Below are 19,134 nucleotides of genomic sequence, written 5' to 3' on the forward strand. Positions count from 1 at the left end.
CCCACGAAGGTGAGGGAGGGTGTCCCAGAGATGTTGGTATTATCCGCACTTATCCCTACATAGTGATCTGCAGAACATTCTATTAGGTGAAGAAAACCCTGCGGAACGGTGTTTCTAGAGTGTTACCTTTTGTGTAAGAATGGAACAGCATGTAAACACTAACATGTCACATATGCATTGCTTACATCTTTCACAAAGAAACCGCCACAGGATACAACATAATAAAGGTGCTTTTACCCTTTATACAATGGGAAGAAATACAGTGGAGGGTACAGGAGCGGAAGCATGTTTTCTAAACCCTGTGCTGTGGTTTTGAAATTATATAAATTCCTTGCATAATTCATAAAAGAAATGGTGAAATCAAAAAAGGAAAACAATAAACAGACTTTAACGATTGGAAATAAATGGAAACAAATGAACCTATGTCCAGTTGGTACCTGATCACACGGAGAAAAGAACTACTTCAAGTGACTTTAACACTGTGTTGATTGTACATTGCTATATAAAGAATATCTATAGGATGGATGATTTAAAAATGTTTAATCCCAAATACTTTTAAGACTGTAATCAATAATCTTATTGTTAGCAGCGGAGTCAATATTGTTTTTGTTGAAACTATTGTAGGTACACGGCATAAGACAATAAAAAGGCTCTCCCCAACATCAGCAGTTTTCCAATTTAACTCTCGTCCTCTGAACTTGTTGGAGCTCCTGGATCTTTTCTGCAGTAGGCAGGACCCTTGCTTCCTCTTTTTTGCATCCCCAGTGCCTGGCTCACAGTAAACCCAAAATAAGCATCTCTTAAATTGAAGGCAAACCCAAAGCACCAGGATTCTACTCAAATCCCCCCAACTCATAGCTTAATCCAGCTGAGACGGACCCCTGCAGGCACTGTTCTTGTCCCCCAGGCCTCCACTGGTCTCCATCAGGCCCTGGCCTGGGCTCTGCTTTCTTTGCCTTGAAGCATCAGGCGCAGGGTCTGCTCCGGGACCAGTGTCCTCCCCTTCATTCCTCACCTTCAAACCCATTGCTCCCACCTCGTGTTGCCATATCCACAGCCATTTACTTTCAACAGATGGATTTTAACATCCATTATTTCATTGAATTCCCTCCTTAACTCTATTACAAAACTCCATTCTACAAATAAAGAAACTGGGGCTTAACGAAGTTAAGTCATTTTTCCAGGCCCCTTGACAAATGACTGGTCGATGACATAGGTCAGTCAAAAGTTCATTGGACAGATGTGGGTTTGAATCCACTACTAGCTATGTAGACCTTGAGCAAATCATTCATTGGTTTATTTTATTCATTATAACCATGTATGGATTGTGTGAGGAACTCTGCTGGTGCTAGGAATACAGAGGTGAGTAGAGAACACAGGGGCTGTTCTCCAGGGAGAACTGAGGCTCCACTTCCCATGTCAAAATGGAAATAATATCTGCCTCTACATCAAAGACTGAAATATAAATATGTGTGTGTGTGTGTGTATACATACACATATGCACACACATAGTTTTTTATTATATATATATAATTAGTATATATATTTAGTGTTTGTGTATATTTAGAGAGAGAAGTATGTATATTAGTATTAGGAAGATACTTTGCACCAACGGGCTAATCAAATCTTCAGGACACCCATGATACTTCCATATACTGACCTGGTGGATGACCTAGAGATCATGGGAAAAGACTGCCTTTTCCTAGAACCTGCAATTCCAGAGGTGTTCGTTCAGCACTGGCCAGGGCTCTGTCTTGTACTGAGCAATGAGTGGTTTCTCCCAAAGTATAAGACACATCCCAAGAGCATGCGCCAGTCATCCGTGGGTTTCCGGGAAATGTGTGATGGCCCTGGGGAATCTCCTCAGAGGGTGGTCCCTCCTAGGATGTCGACGAGGGATTTTAAACTCATGGGCTTTCAAGGCGGACTGCCCAGGGTTTGCATGCCAGCCCTGCCATTTTCCAGGTAGTGTCTCTGGACACCTTCCTTACCTTAGCTGCTTCAAGTGAAATAAAGGTATAATCATAGTCTTGACCTCATAGGATTGCTGGAAAAATTAAATGAGGGACTGTATATAAAATGCTGTAAACAGAACCTCGGACATGGTAACAACGTAGTAAATAACTCCTAGTAAATAACTTTCTTCTGCCACTGCACAAGCCCTGGGGTTTCCCACTTGTCTGAAGGGTACCGATGTCTTCCAGAACACCCAAGCAGTCAAGAGTGCGCTGGGTAGAGACGCACCCCAGCTCCTGGCCCCTGCAGCCGGTGGTGCAAATCTCCCTCTCCAAGGGGCTCAGCTCCAAGGAGTCCAGCTGGGTGCATCTGGCTGGGGAGATTAAATTATTTTTGAATTCCTAACTGAATGTTCTTTTAATGGAAACTTAATGACAGGCATTGAAATAGATTTCCTCCATAACCCCTCCTCCCACTCCCCCCACCCCCCACGGCTCTGCCTTGCGCAGTTCCCGATAACCTTTATTCCCTGCCCCTGGACTTTTATCTCCCCAATGACAAACAGCCCTTGCCGGACAGAAAGAGGAAATTCCAGTCATTGTTCTCAAACTTCTGGCTTCCAAAATAAAATGTTCTATCTCCCCTGTCAAGCTTTGATTGACACACACTTCCTGTAATGGCAGGCAACAACGGCCCAGGGGCGGGGCCGGGTTCATTTGCATTCTTTCCTTCAGAAGCTGTCCTAACGTTTGTTCTAGACAGGGAAAGATCCCTGTGCTATTCACAGAAGCATCCTGTTGAGGACCCATATTCCGTTTCATGAAAAATCCCCAAGGAAGACACTTCCTCAACCATCTCTGCAATCCGCCCAGGGAGTTCTTCTGGAAGGTCCAGTTGCACATCCCCTTAGTGATGGACACAGAAGGACAGTCACCGACTAGCCCATGTCTTAGATTTGGCAGCACAGAAAGGATATTTCCCTTCTACCTTTTCTCTCTTAAGAAATATATAATTTTTAAACATTTAGTGCTTTCCATTAAGGACAACCTCCCAAATCTTAACTCTTAAATATTAGAGCTTAAGCCAACCTAAGTCCAGGAAGATTCAACCAGGATCAAACGCTCTTAGTCAAAATCCCCATAGCAACAGAGATGAACTGGGCAATTCAAAGAGAATCAGTCTCAAGGAAAATTTTGAATATAATAACGCATCATGGGATGCAGTTTTTCATGAAGGAAATTAGAACTGTTGACGTGCTTTTAAAATCAGCAAATAGAATAATCCTGCATCTGTAGCAAATAGCAGTACTAATGCAGTCAGATCCCACTGGGCAAAATGTTACTGCATTGTAATAAAAAGGCTGCCTTTAGCAGTGTTGTTAACCTACAAGCAGTTTGGCCTTCTGAGGCTATTTTTCATTTCTCTTTACTACTTGAGCACCCATTCCCTTGTTACCCCCTTTCTTAAAATGCACAGGAGTTTTATGCGCTTTGGGGTTCCAGCCACTCCTTAAACCTATCAAAAGTTACCTGTTCCAGGCCTCATTTCCTAGGGGCTTAATTGGATGTACCTGTGCTAATGGTTGCTAGAGGGTCAATGGGAATTTCCATTAAAAAAGAGACTCCAGGTGCAGAGTGTCTTGATCCTAGCAAAGGGATATTTAGAAGCAGATGGGCTTCCACCAAATAACCCAGAAGTAAATACCAATCAGAAAGATGTATGTTGTTCACCTCCCTAAACAATCAAAGGGAATGGATTGCTTATGACCATCTCACTTCCAGCCATCTACATGCACGCTGCCGGCCAGCAGGAGAATACACCAGGAGGAGTGCATGCTGATGGGAACAAGTGTCAACACAGTTTCCCTCCAGTTTATGAAGGGGCTACATCATGACAGTGGGCCAGCAGAGAATTCCAGCTCTCTCAAGCTTGTGATACCTGATTTCTTTTTCCTGTCAGCACATTAAATTGTGGTGCCAAAGCACTCACAGGCACAGAGTGAGAGTTCCACATGGGCCAGCTATGGCCACTGTTATGGCCACTGACAAGGTGTGCAACCCTAAAACCATCAGACTTCCCACTGTTCTTAGTCAGAAGGATCAGAGTGGTGCATGGATCTGTACAAATACAGCCCAGGCATGGAAAAACATAAGCCATCCCTCCCAACAACTGTGGGCAGCTGCCGTTTTATGTGCCAAGACTCACACTGGAGAGGCGTGATGGAGCTGTACCGGAAGGGGTGTGTCTGCGGCCAGGGTCATTTCCTCCTGAGGACTCCAGACAACAAATGTGTCCTATCTGCTTCCTCTCCACTCCTCCCGCCCCTTCCAGGAGACGGTCCTCTCTGCAAGAGGATTTTCACCTGGAATCTGACTCAGTTAATGCATAGTAATAATAATAATCAAAGTGCATGCACAGTTTCAGAAATTTACTATATTAATCAACACACTGAAAACATTTTGATTCCTAAGCAGCTTTGAGTACCAGTTTTTTTCCAGGACACATTCAGAATGATGCAGGTGGGAATCTGAAGAAGAATTTCACAGTAAAACCTTCCCCTGAAGGTCGATCCTTCCATAAGCTGGTCCCTTTTAGGAAGATGGGCTCTAGGGGAAAGAAAGACATAGTAACATTCTGACTGTGGGGCTCCATCCCATTCCTCTCTTTCCCACTTCTTCTTTAGAAGTAGCATTCCAGTACAAACTCTAGGTGGAGGAACACATGAAACTGTTTCTTCTCAGGTGCATTAATGACACATTCCCTTCTCTACTGACTTTGCACCTTCCAACTCCTCATTGCTGTCTTGGAAGAGCAGGAAATGCTCTTTATAAACAGATTTATAGCCCTTTAAGCCATCCAATACAGAATGAAAGAAATATCATCACCACTTTTTAACTAGAGCATTCTGTTTTACAGGAAGGTATCATCAAGATTCTAGTGTGCAGATTTAGCCTCTGTCTAAATGTACCACATGAGAAGGTTAGAGCCTCAAGTTGTTCTTTGTGTAAGCATTTTCTTATTGTCATTGATTGGTTGGTTCATCTCCGCAAATTAGGAGACAACTTTTCCATGAGTAACAGTCCACATTAAAAGTGGAGTCGTTCTTATCAGTAGAATCAAAATGAGATTATTATTGTCCCCTGATCCTTTCTAAAGTTCATAACTTCTTTAAGGAAACTTTAAAAAATATTTTGTTTGGCCTGTTCATGAAACTTTTGATAATTTTGTCTGCTCCAATCCACCTTATATGAGCTCAAATAATCATATTTAAGATTTCAAGAGAGCACCTATGGCTTCCATATGCCAGTTTCATATAAATGCATTGCACGTTCTAATACAGTAGCCTTGTAGAGATGCATGTCTTGTGGGATCCCAGTTGCGGGGCTCAGGGGTCTTTGTGCTGGTAGATTTGAAGGCTCTCATCCTACTTTCGTACCCCTAAATTGTTGACTGCTTCATAATGCTTATAGCCACTAGGAACTTTAGAGACTTTGCTTTACTCCTGTTGAAAAGCCACTGTTACATTTTGGTGTCATCTGTTTCATTGACTTCTGACAAGATGAAGTTGGGGTTGTCATAGCCTGTCTTCATCCTGGCTCTAGCATCTTTCTCATTATAAAGGCACATGGCACAGTGAGGGGTCTCCACTTCCACTGTCTTGCTAAAGTTATGGAAATCCACTCGGTATTTCCCTTCTTTTGTCTTGGATACTATGGGAGCAAAACGGTAGCCCCAAAGCACCTCCTCTGGGACATAGGATGTCCGGACTTGGCAGGTAGCACTGGTGGACTCCACTGTGCCATCTAAAAACACCACTAATTCAAAGTCCTGCTGGAGAAGGGTCTCCGCTGCCATGTGGAAGAAAGGGCTGTTGTGATCAATGACATGGTAAATTGTCAGTGGGGAGATGAAGAATAAATTTTCATTCCCAGCATCAACTACAAAGTTGATATTGATCTGGTCCAAAATAATGGTCTCTCCTTCAGGAGTGACTGTGGTCTTCAGAAGCTTTCCATAAATGTGACTGCCAATAAGAAGGCTCTTCCTGAGATTAGCCACTCGGATTAGGAGGCAAAGCTTCCCTCCCCGTTTGCTGATCACTGCGTTCTTGCTGAATGTAATGGTCTTGGCACGTTTTTTGGGCCTGGAGATCTTGGCTAAGATGGCCCCACACATGAAAGAATTGATTATAACTCCAAGTATAGACTGAAAGATAAGCAGAAAAATGGCAGTGGCACACTGTTCTGTCACACACCTGAATCCATATCCAATGGTCACTTGAGTCTCCAGAGAAAACAGAAAAGCTGAGGTCAAGCCATTAATATTCTCCACACAGGGAGTGTGATTGGCAGAAGGATGGAACTCCGGGAGGTCTTTGTGAATGTACGCTACTGCATACCACAGGAGACCAAAGAAAAACCAACTCCCCAAGAAGGCTGTGATGAAAACGGTCATTTTGTATCTCCATTTGAGGTCAAGTACCGTTGTCCAGATGTCCACAAAGAATATAAACCTTGACTGTGCTTCCACATTGCCAAATTCTATGTTGCACCTTCCATCTTTGGAGACTAGCCTTGTTCTTTGCCGAGAATGACCAAAAAAACGAGTGACGACCCATTTCCGAAGATGTTTGAGCATACTTTCTGTCAACACCCTGATCTGAAAACATATCAAAGAAAAACAAAAAAGGATTATGTTTATAGCAATAGTGAACTAGGTGACTCACATAAAAGACCTAACTATGAAAAGATCATTCAAAATTATCTGGGTTACTAATCATTTGGCAAGCTGACAAGTTTATTCTGGATACCACAATGCTATTTCTGATAGAAACTTTCCACTGGAAGACCATGTTACTCGAACATAAAGAGGCAAAATAATTACAGAGAGCTAGAAATGAAGACAAACTGAGTGATTATATATTCAAGTGTTTTCTGACCTCAAGGGGTCTCACACAACCTTAAATATGTTTGTAATAACCAATTATGACCTGTATTTTTATTTATTGAATATTACTTAAATCACCTTCTCATAAGTTTAGCCTTAAGCAATAATTTCTGAGAAATCACAAACTTGAAGCATTATATATGTTTTCGAGATATAGAAAAATAAATAACTGGTCAATAAAACACTCATCAATATACTACCTAAATCATCTATGTACTTCTATTGATACGCATATATCAAGAAAAATCCTAATTCAGTTCTGTTCTCTCATTTATCAAATGAGAAAACTGAGATTCAGAAAATTTAAATAACTTGTCCAAATTCATGTACCTAGCCAGTGGCAGGATGACAACTAGAATATAGGGCTCCCTGCCTCCAGTCTAGGGGAGCTTCTACCACTCCGTGTCTCAATTATCAAATGTTATATTCTAAAGTCACACTTCCCTAAAATATTTTTAGACAAGTATTGGTCATATTTCTTTTTGTTAAATGCTCAACACTATTTAGAACAGAGCTCAGATCCAACCAGATGGTCTCACAGGGCTTCTCCATAAATCTACAAGCCTGTTCCTACCTTCTCCCCATGGTTTCCCAAGATTCCCAAAAGAAATAGTATGAGAGCCACCATCAACACATCTAACACTTCCTTCCCTCCAGAGCTGGAGGATTGGGGAGCACTGATTTAAATAATACTCCATAAAGACAGACCATACTTTATTCATTCCTATATCCCAATTGCTAGCACAGTTGATGAGTGCCTACTGTTTATTCAGTAAACGTAAATGAAATAATTCAGTGAATGAATTACATTTTTCAAAATCCTATTTGCTCAATTGATTTTTTATAGATGACATTACTGTGACTTTCATTTTACAGCAAAATAGCAAAGGGCCTGTCCCATAAACAGCCAACAGTGGTGAAACCCAAAGTCATAAACGCTAGATTACCTCCTCCCCTACGCCCAAGAATATCAAGGTGTGCCCACCCTGGTCCACAATGTCTTCAGGGTATTTTTCATTAAATGCAAATATGTTTTTTAAATAGATTTCAAAATCCCCCTTGAAAAATGTGTTTATTTGTAAGAACTAGGAAGCGAAACCAACTGAGTGATACATTTTAAATAATAGTGATATCCCACAGTGTCTTGTTCAAGGCCTTAACCCAGCTGAAAACACAAGAAGCCAACACCAAGTCGAAGCGGTGACAAGAAAACCACAGCTGTGGTGATTTGAAATGTTGAGGGCAGGTTCTAAAGACATAAAAAAAGAAAATGCTGCCAAGAGAATAAACAGCAGTGCACATAGTCAGAGGGCCCTCCTCTCATCCCACACTGCCCTTATTGACCTCAAGTCCCCAACGAGGATTAGGGGATGGTGCATGTGAGGTACAGAGGAGGAAATGGTCTTCTCCTTGCCTCGCACACACATCCTTTGCCCTGGTCCACACTCATGTAGACTGACCTCTCTCCCAGGTGCATTCAGGGTCGCACTGTTTACCCAGCTCTCCAGAGAGTGACTCTCAGCTCAAATAGTAAATTCTAAAACCAACATATATCAATTGAATCCACATTCTCTTTGTCATACATTATAATTCCAGAGATGGCTCCTAACACACCAACTTCTGAGTTTTTTTCCCCAGCACCCTGCTCCTCTAGCCTCCCTTAAATTCATTTTACTTTTAAAGGTAAAGAAGATTTCTGTAGAGTGAAGAAGTACCCCCCTGATTGATCACTTGAATAACGTTGAGTTTCCATGACTTCATTAATAATGAAACATTATCTGCCTGGCTTTCCAGAGAGGTGATTTCCCCAGCCTCCACTTACCAACATCTCAAACACATTCTGACTGGAAGCATTCATGGCTGGAAAAAGCAAGGAAGTGGTGCTGGTTGTTGGTCTTTCTATGCAGACTGATTTCTTTTAGACTCAGCCTAATTTATTGTAGGCGACAGTCAGTGGACTGACACTAATTTGTGTAAACTTGGAAACACTTAATTTGATAGTGGAGTCCTGTGATTTAAACCAAGGCAATTGGTTGTTCTCAGACCAGGCCCCAAGCTGAATATGTATTTTTTCTTTCCAACATCACATGGCTTGAATACCAACATGCTAAGACATGACAAGCCATCAGCTAAGGTCTCTGGGCAGCAGGCGTGGATTGGGTTCCAGCATTGCCTTCCTCTCCTTGGCCATGCTCTATTGCTCACTTGTTTCTCCTAAAAGTTGTGCCTAACTAATAACTACTGGCCGGAAACAGTTACTTATCATGAATCTCCCAGCCTATTCTCTGAAACCCACTGAAATACTGAGTTTTCCAAGTGTTCACAAAGATGCAGGTGAACATACAGACATAGATAAGTACATATTTACAAGACAAAAGTAAGATCACACCAGGAAGAAACAAAATACCATGTTAATCTCTCTATACAATAGCTATGTAAGAAAGAGACTTAAAAGAAGTCTTTATCGTTGGAAGTCTTTATTATTCTGGAAAACCTGGCATTTACTGAAGGTGTTTTTTACATGCACTGGGTTAGCCAATGCTATTGATTTATTTGTTCAGAGTGAGAGGGATTATTCGTAGAGAATGCAATGATACAGGATAAATTCATCCACTAACCAAACCTGTCATTCACATGGCAGACCTATTACTGCACAGATCCTACTTTTTTCAGATAATGGCATTTAATTTAACCACAGGTGGAGCCAATATGTATTTTATGAACTCTTAGGTGATTAGAGATTGTCCCTGGTGTCTGGGTTATATAATATGCTCAGTTTTTAGGTTCCTTTCTATTGAAATCAGTAAATCTTAATAGCAAGCAAAGGGCTGCACATTAGCTAATATTTACCAAGGTATTTTTAGTGGCTTGGCAAAACAAGTGGATTACATTACTGCCACTTTTTCTTTAGTGCCTCAGCGTTTTGTTCTATAAACAATCCATTCTCAGAAAATAGACATTTTGTGCACTTCCCAAACACTGATTGTATGCTTATTCTGTAGGATTTCAAAGACAAATAGAACTCTTCCTGTTCTCAAGGAGTTCATAGTCTAATGGGGAAGTGAACTAAGGAAATCAACCACAACTGAGCATGGTTGGTATAATGCCAAAAAGAATAACTTTTTAAAAAGATCCCCATCAGCTGGGGATCCATCCTTTCTTTGCAAACATACTTCAACTAGCAGAAAACTCTTTGCATTTATGTATACATTAATTTATTTATCAATCATTATTCAATGATGATATGTTGATACCCAATGTTGACTGTGTGTGCTGACCATTGTGCTAGACATCAGAGAAGCAATGGACTCCATCCTTGTTATCGTGCAACTCCCATTTCAGCAGAGAGGGTGGTGCAAATGAGTCAATAAACTATGAAATGACCAGTGACAAATGCCAGGATATGAAACAGTGGGAGCACTCCGGGGAGCACCTATTTTGATGAGCAGAACCGTAACCCTGAGGCCAAGCCCTGAAGATGAGTTAGAGTCACATGTAGTAGAAACTCTACAAATATTTGCTGAATGATGATAAATAAATTAATCAATGGGTATATAAAAGCAATGAGCTTACTGTCACTTATATCACTTAGTATCTGGTGGCTCCCAGTCTAATGGAAATGTCTTGTGTGTGCACTACTAACCACACTACAGTGTCGTCTTCTATGTGACCCAGGCAGGGGCAACCAAGGAAAGAAAATGTGGAGGAGATGAAAGAAGTTCCAAGTAAGCAAATAATGGAGCATAGAAAGCCTCAGTGAGACACTGGGCTGCAAAGGCAAGCTAGGGCCAACGCACTCTGCACTTGGTGTACCATTTGACATCTTTTTTCATAGAACTAAAGGAGAAACTGTTATAAAGAACATTCTTCTAGTTGTGCTTCAGAGAAAACTCATTAAAATTCTAAATAAGTCGGAAGTCTCCTCCATTTAACAGCCCTTCAAATTCTTGAAAATAAACATATTTTCTTCCTGAATTTCCTTTTCTCCATAAAAATATGTGCTTCATTTGTATGCAACATCTACTTTAATCAGTATGTGTTCATTTTAAGGGAGGGACCAACAGTTTGTGGTCCTTACTGAATCTGATGAACCCAGGTGCAGAAGCTCTTCTTCCACAGACATCCACTTGAGAACAATTCGTTAAGAATTTGGGATTTCTTACAGCACTTACCACCCCAGCCTGCTCAGCAGTCAAACAGCCACTATGTCAAAGAGGGGAAAGGGAAAATAGGCATGGCTGTTATTGCTTCTGATTTAGAATTAGAAGTCTATTATTCCTCTACAGAAATGGAAAAAAAAAAAAAAAAAAAACGCTTATTGCAGTCTGCCTTTCAGCCAAATCTCTCATAGCTCATACACATCCTTAGGTAACTTTAGGACATTTCTGAGAGTCAGGATTTCAGGTTAGAGGTAGGAAATACGAGCTATGTGGCCTGACAGGAGAAGTCAGATGATTTTCTCTAGTCCCTTTCTAACCGTGATGGAGAAGAAATTCATTTCTATGAAAAAACTACTGCTTTGCCAACAGTCGATTGAATCCGGAAACATTTCTTGAGGATTTTCCATTGCAATGATTGAATGGGATTATGGGGCACAGCCTCTTCCTTCTTAATCAATATAATTAAACAAACACATTATTTATTGAGCATCTACTATATACCAGGTGCTATGCTAGGAAACAATGCAAGGTAACAGTCCCTGCTCTCAAGTTGTTCACAAATAAGTAATTCAAGAATTGTAATGTGGCAGGTTTGCTGCCTTGAAAAGATTGAGGACAGGATGTTAAGGCAGCCCCAAAAAGGAGACTCAGAAGGTTGGGTGGGAGTTGGGCTTGTATTCTTACTCAGCTTTGCTAAGGAAAGAAAACAACTGCATCTAACTGCTGCTGTAGAGGACTTCCTGTTTTCTATGAAAATCATCTCAAGCTATTGGAGGATCACCACCCTGCTGGATCTGCAAAGGTTCAGATCCCCAAGAAGCAGTAAACCATCTAGCTCCACAGACTACACTTATCACATCCAGAACCTCTAGTGGACTGAGAGTGGCATTTCCCTTCTGTTCAGTAATGCCAGAGAAGTTATCTCTGATGTCTTTACCACTATCAGGCAGCTCACACGGGAACAGCATGGGCTCTTTTTAGATAGAACTTGGCAAGGCTGGTAGAAACCATCTTTCCTGGCCTCATGGGCATAGAAGAGGGCATCTGAGCTTCAGGACTCTTCCAGGCTAGACTTGGGAATGCACTTCAGAAATACCCTACTTTTTTGTAGGGTGACCATACTCCTGGGTCCCCACTGCTGTGAACCACAGTGTGTCTGTATCCAAGGTGCGAGTGCAGCAAAGGCCTTCCTAGGTGCCTCCCTCCTCCCAGAGAAGAGAGCTTGGGGAAAAAGGGCTGGAGCATCACAAGGTCTGATGGTGTTGGTACTCTCAGGAGGCACACCATGCTCTGTAGGCGTCTCTGGGCCAGCCAGCCAGAGTATCACTTTCTGAATAACTTGGCCTTTTGTGCACAGGGGATCAGGAGAAGATAGGAGATCCTGGCCAGGAATGTTCCCAGAAGAGGTAACAGCTAGGGGCAGCATGGCAGAGTGGAAGGGCTTCTAGCTCAGGTTAGCACGGACATCGATTTGAACCCTATCTCTGCCACCCAACAGTCAGGTGACCTGAGCAAACCACTGACCTTTGCTGAGCCTCAGTTTCCTCACCTGTGAAATGGCTATAATATACTCTCAAACATTGTTGTATGATTTAAATGCAATAGCATAGGTAAAGTTCCTAGAAAATAGCAATTATGCAACAAATAGCTACAATTATTATAACTGGTTCACAAATTTCAAACTAGCATGGCAGTTTAACCAGGGGTCACTGGTCCAGGCCAATCGGGGTCTGCCACGCAGAGCAAAATGGGCCATATTGGAGACTACAGCCAACGGAGGAAAAGGCTTCGTGAGAGTGATGAAGGTTCTGACAACATATCTGGTCTATCAACTATGCTAGCTTCAGAGCCCATTCTCCCAGTGTGCAACAGAAGATCTGGAAAATACAAACATGTTTTATAAAGGTTTTCTCTATAATCAGGGCAAAAGCCTTGTCTTGGAGAGGTGGGAACAGGATAGAGGGAGAGAATTATCCTTGGCAAGGCTGAACAGAGCCACGGTACCGAGGCTTGATGCTGTTCTTCTTTCACCCTAGACGTTAACTAGGATTGGATCTGTGGAAAAGCAGGCCTCTGGAAAGTGACCTCATAGTACCGGCGAGGTCTTGGTTCTCCTGGCACATGAGGCTGGGTCTTGCTCCTGTTAAGCACAAGCAATCTCACAGATCATCAGCCTCAGACCAGGCCACTCAGATCATGATGGATTGGGATAAAACAAGGCCACTCTGTAATCATGTCTGAACACCAACAAAACACAAACATTGTCCAAGCCACAAAATGGCCAAATATCCCCCCATCCTGGCTATGATGAGTGTCTGCTGTTTCTTTCCCCAGAACAGCTTTAGCCTCATGTCAGTCTTCTCACCTAGATAATGAGAATTATCAACATATTCGATCATAGAATCATCACTACTCCCTAACAGCCCCTAATCCAGAGCAAAGCATTGCTTCCTTAAGCCTCCCCCGCCACATCACCTGAAACATGCCTAGATCCTACGCAAGTCCTTTCCAAAACCCTCTCAGTGAGACGCCCCATGATTGCTTATGGTGCAGTTCTCCATAGCTGCAAAAAGTCCAGCTTGCTCAAATACAGGATACTACTGGTGCTTTCTGACTGGAGGGCACTGACCATGGAAGACCCTAAGAGCACAGGAAATAAGTATAACTATAACACAACAAAACCACTTTACAAGCCCATTGGTGAGAACCAGTTCCATTCCATGGCTTCCACAAGTCTTACATGCCTATGTGCAATTGGTACATATGTTTGTTTCTGTATGAAGAAGTGAAGAATCAAGGATATAGCCAAGTTAAATAGAAAAAGCCATTAAAATGAGTTAAAAATTTCAGGTTCGGCTTTTAAATTCTATCTAGCTAACTTGTTTCCCAAAGCCATTGGTTATCCTAAGATAACTCACCACAAAAACCTATACTTCTTCTTGGCACCTTGATTGGGTCCCAGTGGGAAGCACTGGAAGCTGTGATGTCCCCACCACTGGGAGCTAGTGAAGCCTGAACCCAGGCAAGGTGTTTGTGATGGCTTACCAGTCTTTGGTGGCAGCCCGCATTTGCTATAGTCAGAAATCAATGCTTTGGAAGGTGGATGCTTATCCTGTATGTATTTTCTTTTTCATTTCTTTTCTTTCGTTTCTTCTTTATTTATTTATTTTTGAGACAGGGTCGCACTCTGTCATCCAGATTGGAGTGCAGTGGTGCAATCATGGCTCACTGCATCTTTGACCCCCTGGGCTCAAGTGATCCTCCTGCCTCAGCCTCAAAGTACCTGAGACCAGCCGGGCGCGGTGGCTCATGCCTGTAATCCCAGCACTTTGGGAGGCCAAGGCGGGTGGATCACGAGGTCAGGAGATCGAGACCATCCTGGTTAACACGGTGAAACCCCATCTCTACTAAAAATACAAAAAATTAGCCAGGCGTGGTGGCGGGCACTGTAGTCCCAGCTACTCTGGAAGCTGAGGCAGGAGAATGGTGCAAACCTGGGAGGCGGAGCTTGCAGTGACCCGAGATCACGCCAGAGCACTCCAGCCTGGGTGACAGAGCGAGACTCCGTCTTAAAAAAAAAAAAAAAGGACCTGAGACCACAGGTGTGCACCACCATACCCAGCTGATTTTGTTGTTGTTATTGTTTTTGTAGAGACGGAGTCTTACTATGTTTCCCAGGCTGGTCTTGAACTCCTGGCCTCAAGCAATCCTCCTCCCTTGGCCTCCCAAACTGCTGAGATTACGGGTGTGAGCCACCATGCCTGGCCGCTGTATTTCCAATATTGTTTCCTGTTGTTCTTCATAATAGTTTCTTAAGATAGTTCAGAAATGCTAGCATGTCTCAGCTATATGAAGAAAGACCAAAAGAAGCACTTGGTCCCTGCCTTGTTCAGAGTTTTAAAGAGAGAGCAGCACATCCTCAGGGACTGTGAGGAACAGTGACAAGGAGCTGGAGCACCCTAGGGGACAGGAGAAACTCACTGCCACACAATGGGAGCTACTTGGCTATACTAGAGATTTTCTAAGAATTTTTCTCTTCTAAACTTCAGAGAGTACTGCACTTTAAGGGAAAGTGTTGCTTTATTGGATGTAAGTGGGTTGAGCCAGGGTTGAGAAGGTAAACCAAGGTAAAAGTGGAAGTGCAAAGCACAGATGAATGAAGAAAAAGGCTGGGGCTGATAACAGTCTCCAGAGAGTGTGGAATGGCCATTGAAGCAGCCAGAGAGGGCTTCTGTAGTCTGCTGCCGGTTGCTGGAGACACACGCTGCGGCAGTCTCAGTGAACAGCGCCCCCTGGAGCACGATGCCAGCGGTGCCCCTCTGGAGTAGTGGCATTCTGGGCCCCCAAAGGCCTGTAGTGTCATCCCAGGCACGGATGTAAAATCTCTTAAAGGTGTTGTTGGATTTAAACTCATAGTAACTCTAGGAGGCTGGGAACTGAGGCTCAGAGAAGTTAAGTAACTTATCCAAGGTCACAAAGCAGAAAGCCCAAAGAGCAAAGATTGGAAGAATCGAGATCTTCCCAACTGACGAGTCTTTGCTTTTAAGCCCTAAAGCATATGTAACACAGTTGGTAAACAATGTAGAGGGAAAGTAAATATTTATTCAGCATCAACTTACTCTGCACCAGGAATGGTTTTCTATACATTTCCTTGCTTTGCGTGAGTGATCACATAAGAAGGTGACAGCTAGCAAGGGTCCAAACCTTTTTAGATAGTGAGCATAAAACGATCAGGAGGGGACAGTTTTCTGGGGTTTTGCAGCATCTACAAAAGCACTACAAGAGGAGGAAGGAGAGGGCTCGATGGAGAGGGCAGCAGGTACCCTGCGTTGGATGTGAGGGTGTGTGTTGGAGGAGAAGGCCCACAGGCCCTGATGTCATGAGAGGGGCCTGGTAGAGCCAGGCAGAGTTTAGAAATGGTTATGATATCAACAGAATTAAGAAGCAGCCATGAGAGCAGCTGAAGATACACTGTCCAGCATCATGCATTTTTTAGGAAGCTTCTGTGGATTGTCCTGGCATAAGCAAATGACCTGAGGTTGTGGGAGTGCCATTTTACATTTAGGGACATCTGTAGGCCTCTACAGGGTGTTGTTACTTCTTCTATAGGCAGAAGTTTGGTGTGATGACAATGGTTCCTGTGGGAAGAGGAGGCAACCCCCCCAACCCCTCCTGCCCACCCGCCAACCCACCACCTGGTGGATAAGGAAAACCTGCCAGTGACGATGAGCCAGCCCCATACACTCACTGCTCTAGCAGAGGGCAAAGCTCTTGACCTTGGAGTCAGTACTGAGGTCATGTCCAGGAAGCAGACTGGGGATACAAAGGCAAAAGGATACATCAGAGGCCCCCCCGCCTCCAACCATAGAGGCTGGAGCAGGTCGTTTAACCTCTCTGGGCCTGCATCACCTGCTATTTCCTTGGCTGGAAACCCTTGGCGCTCTACTCTTCCCCAGGCCACCCCCACCCCCTTGCCAACTTCTTGACCTCAAGTTAAATGTCATTTCTCAGAAAGACATTTAAATGTTAGTTTCTCAAAGAAGGAGGAAGATACCCCTCCCCATTTAAATCAAGTTTCCTCTCCTTGCAATATTTGACAGTATGCTTTCCTTTCATTTGTGCTATGAACAGTAATTTTAACTGATACATTCACTTTTGTGCTGTCTCCTCCACTGCCATGTCCCCAGTCCCTGCCTGCCCCAGCACAGGCAGAGAACGGAGGCTCAACAGGTATCTGTCAAGGAAATAAACAGATATAGGAAGGTGTAAATGACTCAAAGTGCTTGATTTTTGAAAGTGGCTGTGGAGAGGGCAATGCCAGCCTAACACCACTCTCTGATGCTGGTGGTGGGACTCAGTACTTGCAGAATGTGAAAGGGCAAATGATTAAGTCCCACAGCCTTTGTCTAAGAGGCTCTGCATAACCAAATGCTTACCTAGCTTTCTTGTAGCCTGGGGTGTCCAATAGTTGCTTACTGAAAATCAAGCCACTCACCTCTGTCAGAAGAGGTTCAGGAGATGATTTTCAAACCTTCATGTATAAGTAGACCTTGGGGTGACCAGCAAGAGCTGCTTGGTTTGGGATTCCACCTGTGGGGCTCAGAACTTGTCACACTGTCTCTGTCAGGGCCCAGGGTGGGGATGAAGGCACAGTAGAGAAGAAACCTGGTAAAATACAACACACATGGCTACTGTCTGGAGACAGAGGACAGGCCCACACAGAAGCCAGGGTGAAACTTCAGTCAGTTTGGACCAGGAACACAGAGGACCCTCCACATCAGCAAAGGTAGAAAGGTCAGCTCGGGCTCCGGTGGACTCAACTTTAACCCAAGTTCTCAAACCTCTACCACACACTCAGGCCACACCTCCCTAACTAGTCCATTCTCGTTTCTAGTGAATTTAGGATTGAAAATTAAATTAACACAATGATCCACAGTCTTTCCTATTCTCATGGTCTTTTTATTCTTATTACTATTAAAAAGAACACTGCTGCATTGAAAATACCATTGTACACATGTAGATATATAATTCCATATTGAAATCACCGTATACTCTCAAAAGATGTATGTAGACAGAAATTGTGTATGATGAATCATATTACATATGCATTAGGATATTAGATATTTATACGAATCCTATAGTGGATTATTTTATAAAGTGAAGAATAATTTTTGCAAATCAAATAATCATTCTTCCACTTGTTTATCCTGTATGTGTGTTGAGGAGGAGATGGTTGTTCTAAAAACCGGATACTTCTGTAATGAAACTGTTCTTAAGTCTCATATTCAGCCGCCCACCTCAAATGGTACCAGAGTTTAATGAAGGAATTTCAGTGTTTATTAAAAAGTTGTAGCTATTATGTGTGCAGAGATCCTGTTATTAGTCTGACCCTTCTGGTTCTCTGTGGTTTGGTTTGGTATTAAATCAACTCAGTCTTTCCAGACCAGAAAGGAATGGATTCCATGTGGACGAGAGGCCTGAACATGCTTTACCGAGTGTCTGCAACAAGAAAGTGCACTTTGTTTTAAAGAAAATATATAGGATGCCCAACCTTGACAATTTATAAAATGGAAAAAATTCAACTAATGTCTTGAGTATGGACACTCGGGGACTAGTATTCATTATGTTGCATGAGGCAAAGAAGGCTGGTGTAGGCCAGCTTCCACAGACATGCAAGATCTAAGGCACAGAGCACCAGGTGCTTGGGTTTGGAGTGGGATCTGGATGCCTTCTAGGCCCACACCTTAGTATGTTTGAAGTTTCTCTGTCCCAGTCCCAACAAGTGGCCTATGGGGTAAGATTTAAGAAGTAGGTTTCTAGTGTTTGAATCTGAAATCAGTCACTTACTAGCTCTAACATTGGGTACTCAGTGTGTCAATTTCCTCATCTGAAAAATGGGGGCTTTTATATCTATCTTACAGATGGATGGAAAGAGCTTAGACCACACTTGGACATAGAACATGATCAAGCTATTAATACCTTGAGTCACACTACGTGCAACTCCAGTTTCTCCTTCAAGCTCCCGCCATGCATTGAATGAAAGGAGGCAATCTTGTCCCTATCTGTGAGGCCTTTAATCCTGGGCTGCTCTTGCTACTGTGCAGGCTGCAATAGCATCCTGCTTCTCAGAAAGGAGGTGAGAAGAGCCAGGCTCTAGGGTAGTGGATTAGTGGAAGAGCCAGCATTTCTGTTGACTCCGTTGCTATGCCCCACGGGTATCATTGACCCTCAAAGGGTCAATGATTACCAGTTTCGGCTTGGGTTCTGCCAAGCCATCAGAGTTACATTAATGGGGCAGCACGTCATCACCCACCCTCCCATGTCCAAGTGCTTTCTGGGAAAGCCCTGGAGCCAGAGGGAGCAGAGCCAGCAGCTTCGGTGACCCTTTGTTCCATGCCATAGAGCTGCCCTTGAGCAAATGCTGGAGTCTTCTCACTGGGGCTCTTCTTGCTGGCATTTAGCATGCCCCCATCCTCGTTACCAGGCAGAGCCCACCCAGGAGCCCTCTCAGAACAGGACACTGCCCAGGAGACTTCCCAGCTGCGTCCTCCAGCAAATGTCTTGAACTGCT

The 19,134-nt window shown here is 43.2% G+C and overlaps 1 protein-coding gene across 4 annotated transcripts in view; it reads right to left on the minus strand.

Moving 5' to 3' along the window:
- Positions 1–4,374: 4,374 nt before the first annotated feature.
- The window catches only part of KCNJ1 (potassium inwardly rectifying channel subfamily J member 1), a 29,321-nt gene continuing 14,561 nt past the window's right edge, over positions 4,375–19,134 (minus strand). For 2 of the 4 annotated variants that reach the window (XM_054441345.2, XM_054441346.2), the window contains 2 exons: positions 17,059–17,228; positions 4,375–6,615 (listed from right to left, as the gene is read on the minus strand). In XM_054441345.2, the coding sequence (XP_054297320.2) occupies positions 5,476–6,594 (1,119 nt within the window). In that variant the 5' untranslated portion in view covers positions 6,595–6,615; positions 17,059–17,228 and the 3' untranslated portion in view covers positions 4,375–5,475. Of the gene's footprint in view, positions 6,616–16,258; positions 16,294–17,058; positions 17,229–19,134 lie in introns of those variants that run through there. The other 2 variants (XM_054441347.2, XM_054441344.2) reach the window with 2 other exon arrangements.

The sequence above is a fragment of the Pongo pygmaeus genome, chromosome 9, assembly GCF_028885625.2.
Source record: "Pongo pygmaeus isolate AG05252 chromosome 9, NHGRI_mPonPyg2-v2.0_pri, whole genome shotgun sequence".
In the NCBI taxonomy this organism is placed as follows: Eukaryota; Metazoa; Chordata; class Mammalia; order Primates; family Hominidae; genus Pongo; species Pongo pygmaeus.